The sequence below is a fragment of the Gorilla gorilla genome, chromosome 18 (assembly GCF_029281585.2).
Source record: "Gorilla gorilla gorilla isolate KB3781 chromosome 18, NHGRI_mGorGor1-v2.1_pri, whole genome shotgun sequence".
Taxonomy (NCBI): domain Eukaryota; kingdom Metazoa; phylum Chordata; class Mammalia; order Primates; family Hominidae; genus Gorilla; species Gorilla gorilla.
In genome coordinates, this window is record NC_073242.2 from 31,897,866 (window position 1) to 31,909,860 (window position 11,995).

Sequence of the window (11,995 nt, forward strand, 5' to 3'; positions counted from 1 at the left end):
GTTCTCACCTCCAAAACTTGGGCAGAAGTGAACTGAGATGCTCTCTACTGAGCAACTCTTCAGCTCCAGCATCCTATACATTAAGGAGTCACTAAAAGTCAGGGTCCACGAGAAAGGTGCAGATCGGGGTGCACAGAAGAGCGGAGTCCAAAACACCACTCCCAGCCCCAGTGGACAGAGTCCTCAAGTGGCAGCCCTGCAACTCTGAGCGGATGCTGAGTCCTCACCAGGAACCCGGGCGCGGCTGGTCTGTGCTATTGGCGCGGGTAGGGGACGCACAGCCCAAAAATGCCCGCGACAAGCTTCTGGGGCAGTTCTCGCCAGTCTCTCTGGAGGGAGCCTACGGGTTCTGTGACGTTTCTCGCACTTGCTGCCTGGCCTCCCTCCCGTTTCCACCCCTCCCACGGAGGTTTTCCTTTCTGGTGGCTCCTTCCTTGGGTGTCCCTTTGGTACGCCCCCACCCTGGCGGTGAGCTGCGAGGCTGGCGCCCGCGTGGCCACTGCGCATGCGGACCCGGCCGCGGGGCGGGGCCGCGCGAGGAGGAGGGTCGGGGACGGAAGCGCAGAGCACGGACCCCGCCCCCTCGCGGCCCGGCTCGTGACGTCGCGGGGGGCGCCGGCCTCCGCCCGGCCCCGAGGGGTAAGAGCGAGCGGCTGGCGGATCCGACGCGCGAGACCGGGAGGGGACGAGGGTGTTGCAATCGTTCGGGGCGGGGGCTTTCCGGGGAGGGGGTGCTCAGGTGCACCCTCGGCCGCGGACCCTCAGACTCTGCCCTCCCCTCCCTTTAACCCCCTTCCAGCCGGACGGGAGGCGGGGCAGGGCTGAGCATTTGTGACACCTACATTTCCGTGGCTCCCTTCTTTTCCCCCGACCCCTGTTTATCTCTTCGCCTTCCAGAAGTTCTTTTCCATCAGGCCGTCGCACCTTGCGTGGGAAGGAGCACCCCACTTGGAAGCAGGAGGCGGGGTTCAGATCTTGGCCCTACCCCTCCTGTGTTAAAGTCCGCGAGCCTCAGTTTCTCTCACAGTATTTTTTGCCTCGCCTTACCCGGTTTTGAGGATCTGTACGAGAAAGAGAAAGGAAGTGGACATTTGTTGAATTCCTGCATGGCCAAATACCACGCAGACTGCTTCATCCGCCACGTTTAATCCTTATTACTTGGTGTTCTCAGAACTCCCATTTCATGGATTCTTAAGCTCACAGAGTCAGTGAATAACAGAAAGGGATTCAGATCTAGCCGTTTAGCTGCACAGTGGAGTTCTTCTCCAGAGTCTTCCCTTGTCTGGGCTCTGGCTGGAACTATTCCTCAGCCAAACCCTCGCCCCAGAACAGTGCTTCCTGTTTCTCCAGCTGAGAAGTCTCCCTTTCAGTTTCCTTCTTCCAGCACGGAGTACACTGCTCTGCCTCCACTTAGATTACTTCAGAAATGAAATGCAGCAAATATTTATCCAGCAGTGCAGGGAGTTGAACTTTTGGAGTCGGGAACCTTGGATTCTTGTTCTGGCTCTGCCACTTACTGTGTGGCCTTGGGAAGTCCTTTGTCTTCTCTGAGCTTTCTTTTCTCTTTGCGTAAAAGAGGTGCTCTTGTCCCATTCTCCCTCCCTGTCTTCCAGCAGGCTCTCCCCGGAGGCTCAGCCCCCTCTGCTCCCCATGGGCAACTGCCAGGCAGGGCACAACCTGCACCTGTGTCTGGCCCACCACCCACCTCTGGTCTGTGCCACTTTGATCCTGCTGCTCCTTGGCCTCTCTGGCCTGGGCCTTGGCAGCTTCCTCCTCACCCACAGGACTGGCCTGCGCAGCCCTGACATCCCCCAGGTAAGTTCCCCACCCCCGTACCCGCTCTTCCTTCCAACCTAGACAGGCTTTTGCTGCTAATCTCATCTCACCCGTCTCCCACCCTTCTTTTGCTCACAGGACTGGGTCTCTTTTTTGAGATCTTTTGGCCAGCTGACCCTGTGTCCCAGGAATGGGACAGTCACAGGGAAGTGGCGAGGGTCTCACGTCGTGGGCTTGCTGACCACCTTGAACTTCGGAGAGGGTCCAGACAGGAACAAGACCCGGACATTCCAGGCCACAGTCCTGGGAAGTCAGATGGGATTGAAAGGTGAGATCAGAGGCTGGGTGTGGTGGCTCACGCCTGTAATCCCAACACTTTGGGAGGCTAAGGTAGGTGGATCATTTGAGGTCAGGAGTTCAAGACCAGCCTGGCCAACATGATGAAGCACCATCTCTACTAAAAATACAAAAATTAGCCAGGCATGGTGGCAGGCGCCTCTAATCCCAACTACTCGGGAGGCTGAGGAAGGAGAATCGCTTAAACCCAGGAGATGGAGGTTGCAGTGAACCGAGATCGCACCATTGCACTCCAGCCTGGGTGACACAGCAAGACTCTGTCTCAAAAAAAAAAAAAAAAAAAAATCAGGCGCGGTGGCTCATGCCTGTAATCCCAGCACTTTGGGAGTCCGAGAAGGGCAGATCACGAGGTTAGGAGTTCGAGACCAGCCTGGCCAACATGGTGAAACCCCGTCTCTACTAGAAATACAAAAATTAACCTGGTGGTCTGGTTGCGGTGGCTCACAGCGGTAATCCCAGCAGTTTGGGAGGCCGAGGCGGGCAGATCATGAGGTCAGGAGTTTGAGTCCAGCCTGACCAACATGGTGAAACCCCATCTCTACTAAAAATACAAAAATTAGCCGGGCATGGTTGCACGTGCCTGTAATCCCAGCTACTCAGGAGGCTGAGGCAGGAGAATCACTTGAAGCCGGGAGGCGGAGGTTGCAGTGAGCCGAGATCGTACCAGTGCCCTCCAGCCTGGGCAACAGAGCAAAACTCGGTCTCAAAAAAAAAAAATTAGCCAGGCTTGGTGGTGCACGCCTGTAGTTCCAGCTACTTGGGAGGCTGAGGCAGGAGAATTGCTTGAACCCGGGAGGTGGAGGTTGCAGTGAGCCAAGATCGTGCCACTGCACTCCAGCCTGGGAGACAGAGCAAGACTCCGTCTCAAACAAACAAACAAACAAACAAACAAAAATACAAAAAGTAGCCAGGTGTGGTGGCAGGTGCCTGTAGTCCCAGCTACTTGGGAGGCTGAGGCAGGAGAATCGCTTGAACCTGGGAGGCGGAGGTTGCAATAAGCAGAGATCACACCACTGCACTCTAGCCTGGGCAACAGAGACTCTGTCCCGCCCCGCGCCCCGCCCACCACCCCGCGCCAAAAAAAAAAAAAGTAAGGTGAGATCACAGAGGACTGTGGGGTCGGGTATCAGAACACTCAGGGCTGGGCCCTGCCTCTGACCTCACCAATGATGACCTTGGGCACATCCCTGGACTTTAGTCACTTCTGTGATTAGGGCTTTCAGTGAACATGCTGCCGACAGGGTAGGTTTTCTATGAATGCTTTCTTCCTCTGCCAGTTCTGATGTTCTTTGAGTCTATCCTTGGAGGTAGGATGAAATGGGCTAGGTTTGACCTAATGTTTTCTCATCCTTTAGCCACCTCCTCCTAGAGGCCCCTTTTTCCTTAGCATAGTTCTGTATGCCACAAAAGATGCAGAAAAAAATTAGACACCATCAATTTCCAAAGAGCTATAGTCTTCTGGGAAAATGACAAGCGATAGGGAGAATGTGAAAATGTCAGTGGATGCCAATAATCCCTGTGTGACATTTGGCCTTGTCTAAAATATGCTAAGATAAAGAGGGGTGGAAGAGGGTGGTATTTTCTGACTTCTGAGGTCCTTTACAACACTATCATTCTAAGATTCTCCTGTGAGTATATATGTGTCGGGGGAGTGGGTCTCTGCATGTCCAGGTGTACATGTATGTTAACAAAAATAAGGAATGTGTCCGATATATGCAGACTTGGGACAATTCTTTCCCATTCTTTTTACTTTTAAATAGATATATAATAGTTTTATTGAGATATGATTCATGTACCATACAATTCACCCATTGAAAGTGTACAGTTAGGGCCAGATGTGGTGGCTCATGCCTGTAATCCCAGCACTTTGGGAGGCCAAGGCAGGCAGATTGCTTGAGCGCAGGTGTTCGAGACCAGCCTGGACAAAATGGCAAGACTCTGTCTCTACTAAAAATACAAAAAAAAAAAAAAAAAAAAAAAAAAAAGCCGGGCGTGGTGGTGCACACCTGTGGTCCCAGCTACTCAGGAGGCTAAGGTGGGAGGATTGCTTATCCCTGGGAGGCAGGGCTTGCAGTAAACATTCTCCTGCCTCAGTCTCCTGAGTAGCTGGGATTACAGGTGCTCGCCATCACGCCCACCTAATTCCCGCCCCCCAGCCCAAGGAGTCTTGCTCTGTCACCCAGACTGGAGGGCAGTGATGCGATCTCAGCTCACTGAACCTCTGCCTCCCAGTTTCAGGAGATTCTCCTGCCTCAGTCTCCCAAGTAGCTGGGATTACAGGCATGTGGCACCATGCCCAGCTAATTTTTGTATTTTTAGTAGAGATGGGGTTTCACCATGTTGGCCAGGCTGGTCTTGAACTCCTGACCTCATGATCCGCCTACCTTGGCCTCCCAAAGTGCTGGGATTACAGGTGTGAGCCACCGCGCCTGGCCAATTTTTGTATTTTTTATAGAGATGTGGTCTCACTATGTTGCCCAGGCGAGTTTCAAATTACTGGGCTCAAGTGATCCTCCTGCCTCACCTCCCAAAGTGCTGGGATTACAGGCATGAGCTACCGGGTCTGGCCTATTACCCAATTGTTTTAATTTACTTTCTCTTGATTGCTAGTAAGGTTGAGCCTCTTCTTATGGTTTATTGTCTGTTTTCATGTTGCCTGTGAATTACCTGTTTGTTTCCTTTGTTCCTTTTTCTTTTATTTGTCTTTTTCTTCTTGATTTGTAGGTCTTTATTCTAGATAGTAAACCTTTTGTCATTTAAATATATTATAGGTATTTTCAATATGTTACTTGTTTTTTTAACTTATCTTTCATTGCATAGAAGTCTTTAATTTTTATGAGGTTAGGTTTATCACTCTTGTCCTTTATTAAGACTTTTAGGTTTCGTGTCTTTCATAGGAAGGCCTCCCTCATTTTAAAATTAGAAAATATTCTGGCCAGGCGTGGTGGCTCATTCCTATAATCCCAGCCTTTGGAAGGCTGAGGCAGGTGGATCACTTGAGGTCAGGAGTTCAAGACTGGCCTGGCCAACATGATGAAACCCCGTCTCTACTAAAAATACAAAAAATTAGCCAGGCATGGTGGTGGGCGCCTGTAATCCCAGCTACTCGCAAGGCTGAGGCAGGAGAATTGCTTAAACCTAGGAAGTGGAGGTTGCAGTGAGCCGAGATTGCACCACTGCACTCCAGCCTGGGCAACAAGAGTGAAACTCTGTCTCAAAAATAATAAAATAAAATAAAATAAAATATTCTGTATTTTCTTTAAATACTTAAGTTTTTTTTTTAGTTTGTATAGTTCTTTAATACATCTGAACTTTATTTTATAAGATAACAGTTTGACGCTATGTTTTTTCTACATGGAAATTTTCCCAAGGCCATTTACTGAGGCCATCCTTTCCCCACTAATTTAAAATAGGGTGAGAACCTTTTAATGGATTTCGGTACCAAGTGAGAAACTGCTTTCTTAAAAAGAATGAACTAGTTTATGCAAACTGACATGGGCAATGTGTATCTGCCCATTTCACTGCAGCCTTGCGAGTATTAGTATGGTTGTTGTATTGGTTGTAATTTAAGTTAATTTAAATTACAACTTAATTTGTGTTTATATTGATACAAAGTTATTTTCATTTCTCAGTGATATAAATAATGGTATATGGAATACTTTATTGAATAGAATCAATGCCAAAACACCTGGTATTATAGAAAGCCTTAAAAAATGACTAGGGTCAGGCGTGGTGGTTCACGCCTGGAATCCCAACATTTTGGGAGGTCAGGGTAGCAGGATGGCTTGAGCCCAGGAGTTTGAGTCCAGCCCGGGCAATACAGTGATACCCTGTCTCTACAAAAAAATTTTTTAAAATTAGCCAGGTAGGTGGCACACGCTTGTAGCCCTGCCTACTCAGGAGACTGAGGTGGGAGGATCACTTGAGCCTAGGAGGTTGAGGCTCCCGTGAGCTGGGATCGTGCCACTGCACTCCAACCTGCACGACAAAGTGAGACCCCATCTCAAAAAAATAAAGAAAGAAAATACAAGAAAAGGGCCGGGCACGGTGGCTCACGCCTGTAATCCCAGCACTTTGGGAGGCCAAGGCGGGCGGATCACGAGGTCAGGAGATCAAGACCATCCTGGCTACCACAGTGAAACCCCGTCTCTACTAAAAATACAAAAAATTAGCCGGGTCTGGTGGTGGGCATCTGTAGTCCCAGCTACTCAGGAGACTGAGGCAGGAGAATGGTGTGAACCCGGGAGGCGGAGCTTGCAGTGAGCCGAGATTGCGCCACTGCATTCCAGCCTGGGTGATAGAGCGAGACTCCGCCTCAAAAAAAAAAAAAAAAGAAAATACAAGAAAAGAAGCGTGAAGACAGAGGCTCCCGCGTCACCTCTCATTTTCTTCCATTTTCTCTTCTGTGCCTTTCACAGGATCTTCTGCAGGACAACTGGTCCTTATCACAGCCAGGGTGACCACAGAAAGGACTGCAGGAACCTGCCTATATTTTAGTGCTGTTCCAGGAATCCTACCCTCCAGCCAGCCACCCATATCCTGCTCAGAGGAGGGGGCTGGAAATGCCACCCTGAGCCCTAGAATGGGTGAGGAATGTGTTAGTGTCTGGAGCCATGAAGGCCTTGTGCTGACCAAGCTGCTCACCTCGGTAAGAGCTTCAGATGGGTCACCAGGGTTTTGTAGACTGCCTGCTGACTACTGTATCTTGAAGGTCCCTGGAAACAATTCTACCTTATAGAAAAAGCACAGGTTTTATAACCCTGCCTTGGGGGCTGTGTGACGTAGAACAAGTGTCTAAACATCTCTGAGTGTCAGCATCCTCATCTGTAAAACAGAAAACATGACCCTATCTCTTAATTCCATCAAATAAGGATTAAATGAGAATGACCGTGAAGTGCCCAGCACAATGCCTGGGACATAGAGATTTGATAAGTGACAGCTATTGTTGTTTACTATTGTCTTTAAAACATTCTCTCTACTTCAAAGGAGTTCAGAAGCTATAATAAGAGGCAAATGGGCTAATTGCTATTAGAGAGATGTGAGCAAAGTGTTATGCAAACACAGAGAAAGGAGCCATTAACCGTAACTTGAACATTTATGGAGAGTGCTTCACAGAGAAGGTGGCATTTACCAAAGAGCATTGTGCACAGTGGTTTATAATGCACAAAGTGCTCTCAGGGTTCATTAATTCATTTGATCTTAAAATAGCCTTTTGAGGTAGGTGTTATTATCCCATTTTACAGATGAGGAAACAGGTTTAGAGAAAGGGAGTGAATTGCTGCAGGCCACACAACTGGTTAAGTGGCAGAGCCAGGGTTGCAACCCACACCTTCTGTCAGGTCAGGATGATCCTTGAAGAATGAGGAAGATTTGGACAGGGACTGCAGTAGAGGAGGTTCAGGAGCGGGGGAGGTACACTCCAGGCAAAGGCACCAGCATGCGCACAGGCCTAGAGATTGAAAAGTGTTCAGCCAGGTGTCACATCTGTAATCCCAGCACTTTGGAAGGCCGAAGCAAGGAGAATGCCTGAGGCCAGGAGTTCCAGACCAGCCTGGAGAACATAGCAAGACCTCGTTTCTTTTTCGCTTTTTTTTTTTTTTTTTGAGACGGAGTCTCGCTCTGTTACCCAGGCTGGGGTACAGTGGCACAATCTCGGCTCACTGCAAGCTTCACCTCACAGGTTCACGCCATTCTCCTGCCTCAGGCTCCCGAGTAGCTGGGACTACAGGCGCCTGCCACCATGCCCGGCTAATTTTTGTATTTTTAGTAGAGACAGGGTTTCACCTTGTTAGCCAGGATGATCTCAATCTCCTGACCTCGTGATCCACCCACCTCGGCCTCCCAAAGTGCTGGGATTACAGGTGTGAGCCACTGCGCCTGGCGACCCCATTTCTTAAAAAAAACATTTTTTTTTTTAAATTAGCAGGGTGTGGTGGTACACACCTATAGTCCCAGCTACTCAGGAGGCTGAGGTGGGAGGATCCTTTGATCCCAGGAGTTTGAGGCTGCAGTGAGCCATGATTGTGCCACTGCACTCCAGCCTGGGTGCCAGAGTGAGACCCTGTCTCAAGAAGGAAGAAAAAAGAAAGTGTTCAGCCTTTGGGAGCACTCCATGTTGAGAGGCTTAGGAAGGAGAAAAGGCAAGAGAGACCACAGGGATTTGATGGAGAGGCTCTGTGAATGCAGGATAGAGGGCTATGACCTGATGCTGAAGGCCGTGGGGGCCACTGAGGAGTTTTAAGGAGGAGAGAGATGTGCTTCCCTGGTGCTGGGTGGAGAATGGCTGAGTGGAGGAGGGCCATCAGTCAGGAGGCTGCTGCACACTCCACTCTCACATTTGAAAATACCCCATGAGGCACGGTGGCTTACACCTGTAATCCCAGCACTTTGGGAGGCCAAGGCCGGTGGATCACTTGAGGTCAGGAGTTCAAGACCAGCCTGGCCAACATGGTGAAACCCCATCTCTACTAAAAATTTAAAAATTAGCTGGATGTTGTGGCGGGCGTCTGTAATCCCAGCTACTCAGGAGGCTGAGGCAGGAGAATCTCTGGAACCTGGGAGGCGGAGGTTGTAGTGAGCTGAGATCATGCCACTGCACTCCAGCCTGGGCAACAGAGTGAGACTCCGTCTCAAATAAAGAAAAAAAGAAAAGACCCCATGAGGAGCACAACCTGGGACTTGGAATCAGAGATCTGGTTTCCAGATCTAGCACTGCTTGCACTTTTTTTTTTTTTTTTTTTTGAGATGGAGTCTTGCTCTATCACCCAGGCTGGAGTGCAGTGGCGCAATCTCCGCTCACTGCAAGCTCCGCCTCCCAGGTTCACGCCATTCTCCTGCCTCAGCCTCCCAAGTAGCTGGGACTACAGGCACCCGCCACCATGCCTGGCTAAGTTTTTGTATTTTTAGTAGAGACGGGGTTTCACTGTGTTAGCCAGGATGGTCTCAATCTCCTGACCTCGTGATCCACCCACCTCGGCCTCTCAAAGTGCTGGGATTACAGGTGTGAGCCACCGCGCCCGGCCACTTACACATCTTTAAACTGTGGATCATAATGAAGTTTCCTATCTCATGGAGTTATGATGGGGGTTCAGGTTGATAATTGGGCAAGAAAGTAGTTTTTAAACCATCAAGACAAATGTTCGAGCCTGGGCAACATGGTGAAACCCCATCTCTACGAAAAAACACACAAAAAATTAGCTGGGCGTGGTGGCACACACCTGTGGTCCCAGCTACTCAGGAGGCTGAGGTGGGAAGATTGCTGGAGCCCAGGAGGCGGAGGTTGCAGTGAGCCGAGATTGCACTACTGCACTCCAGCCTGAGTTACAGAGTGAGACCCTGCCTCAAAAAAAAAAAAAAAAAAAAGGGCCAGGCGCGGTGGCTCACGCCTGTAATCCCAGCACTTTGGGAGGCCGAGGTGGGCGGATCATGAGGTCAGGAGATCAAGACCATCCTGGCTAACACGGTGAAACCCCGTCTCTACTAAAAATACAAAAAATGAGCCAGGCGTGGTGGCGGGTGCCTGTAGTCCCAGCTACTTGGGAGGCTGAGGCAGGAGAATGGCGTGAACCCAGGAGGCGGAGCTTGCAGTGAGCTGAGATCGCGCCACTGCACTCTAGCCTGGGCGACAGAGCAAGACTCCCTCTCAGAAAAAAAAAAAAAAGACAAATGTCAGCTTATATGAAAATAACATTTTCCCTTCAGTTGCTCCCTAGATGTGGAGAGCCCTCTCCCTCATGGAGGCTCCTTCTATAGCCCTTGGACTGGATTAACATGTCCTCCTCCTCCCCTCCCTGTACCCCTCCCTAGGAGGAGCTGGCTCTGTGTGGCTCCAGGCTGCTGGTCTTGGGCTCCTTCCTGCTTCTCTTCTGTGGCCTTCTCTGCTGTGTCACTGCTATGTGCTTCCACCCGCGCCGGGAGTCCCACTGGTCTAGAACCCGGCTCTGAGGGCACTGGCCTAGTTCCCGACTTGTTTCTCAGGTGAGGTTCTTTGCTCCAGTCCTGTGGGAGCAGGGAATGGGGTGGGGGTGGGGGTTGTAACTGGGGTAGAGCAGATCCTTGGACTTTTCCTCAAAGACTGCTGCTTCTGAGTCCCCGAGAACCTCTTCAACCACAGCTCTCCCTTAGGGACTGGGAACAATTTGACACCGTCAGCATTCAATATTTTTCTAATTACTTTAACTTTTTTATTATAAAATATTTAACACTTATGTAGAAAAGTCCAATAGCATAAAAGGACAGCTTGGCAAATTATTATAAAGTGGATACTTATAAATACCACTGAGGGAAGGAGTAGAATATTACCAGCTGTCCAGAAACCCCCCATGGTCCCTTCCTTCCTGACAATGCCCTCTCTCTCCCTAGAAATTACTGTCCTGCTTTATAATGTATTGCCATGTATGTATTCCTAAATAATATAGTTTGGTTTTACTTATTTTTGAAACTATATAGACAGAATCATACACATTCTTTTGTGGCTGACTTCTTTCAAGCAACATTGTGATTTTAAGACTCATAACTAGTTCACGTCCAAGCATTTGGGTAACAATGGTGAGTTAAGAGGGTTCACATTTGATGATTCGTCCTGAATATGAACCATGTTTGTCTTGCTTTTGTCCTGAAATTCCAATACCCAGTTTTATGATGGAAATTTTGTAAAATTCAACTTGAACTGCTCAGAAGAGTCTAACTGATGATATCCATTTACTGGGGACATAGTATGTGCCCAAGAACTTGACATGCACCTTCTGTCTTCCATTTAGTGATCGTTACCTTTAGAAAAAGCTGATTCCGTTAACAAGATCTTTGGAGGGAATCAGCTTCACAAACGTAGCAGTGGGTGGGGGTCATGTTGGTTAACCAGTTCACCCATCAGCTCACTAAAGGAAAAAATATTTCTGCAAAAAATCTTCACTTGTCAGAGGGGGGTGCATGAAATTTGAGAGCCATGTGTTATGCATCCAGCTCTTGAACTGGTCTCAGCTTCAGCTGGCTGCAGTGCCCTAGGAAGTTACTATGGGAAAAGTGGAAATAGTTGAGGCCCAGGGAACTGATCAGGCCAGAGGAAGTGGAAGCTCAAGATCAACTGTGCTTATTTTGCTGATGGCTGGGCCTAAATGCCCCAACCACCTACTTGGGACAGGAAATGACAGGACCCTCTCAACCTTGGACTGGGAAAGGAGGGCTTCCTGGCCCCTGACAGACCCTGGGGTCCTGAGGCTACCTTAGTTGGGATTAAATGCCTATATTGGTCTCTAGCTGTCACTCCCTCTGCTCCTTCCTCAATTTCTGCACACATCTCAGAGCTTCCTCTAGCAGCTCTTCGACCTGTTTTGTTGTTTTATTTTCTTTCTCCCCAGGTGTGAATCAACTTCTTGGGCTTTGGCTCTGAGTTGGAAAAGGTTTTAGAAAAAGCGAAGAGCGGAATGTGGGGGAAAATAAAAAGCTTTTTTGCCCAGTGGCGTGTATGGTGTTTATTGGGGGTTGGATTAAGGTGGGGATTTTAGGGTAGGCAGGCTTAGAAGTTTTGGGGGACTCTTTCCTGTTGACTCTCTAGTTTGGACACAGGTTGGCATAGGGCATAGGTTACTTGAGCTCTCCCCATGGTTGACTTGGCTTTGGTAAACACCTGTCTTGTTTTCTTCTACGAAATAAAATGGATAATTACAGTTAGTTGGGCGGGTGGGGTGTCAGGTCATGGAACTGCTGTGACATAAATGCACTGTGACCTTGGCAAGTCTTGCAACCTGCAGCGCCTCAATTTCCGTAAGAGATTTGACCGATTGAGTTTTCCCAGCGTCGACGCGCAAAGATTCCTCGCACTTGGAGGCCCTTTTCCAGGTTAGATGGTTGCTAACCTCGGAGC

The 11,995-nt window shown here is 49.3% G+C and overlaps 1 protein-coding gene across 4 annotated transcripts; it reads left to right on the forward strand.

Moving 5' to 3' along the window:
* Positions 1-498: 498 nt before the first annotated feature.
* Positions 499-11,587, forward strand: TMEM219 (transmembrane protein 219). Of its 4 annotated transcripts, none has more exons than XR_008672635.2 (7): positions 499-639; positions 1,614-1,815; positions 1,915-2,104; positions 6,552-6,781; positions 9,940-10,110; positions 10,582-10,680; positions 11,490-11,587. XR_008672635.2 is itself a non-coding variant. In XM_019012734.4 (6 exons), the coding sequence occupies exons 2-5, from the start codon at positions 1,651-1,653 to the stop codon at positions 10,075-10,077; spliced, it is 723 nt and encodes a 240-aa protein (XP_018868279.1). In that variant the 5' UTR covers positions 499-639; positions 1,614-1,650; the 3' UTR covers positions 10,078-10,110; positions 11,490-11,587. The 4 variants fall into 4 exon arrangements, 2 of the variants coding, with proteins under 2 accessions (XP_018868279.1, XP_004057513.1); XR_002003211.2 differs by having other exon boundaries at positions 501-639; positions 1,617-1,815; XM_019012734.4 differs by lacking the exon at positions 10,582-10,680.
* The last annotated feature ends 408 nt before the right edge of the window (positions 11,588-11,995 follow it).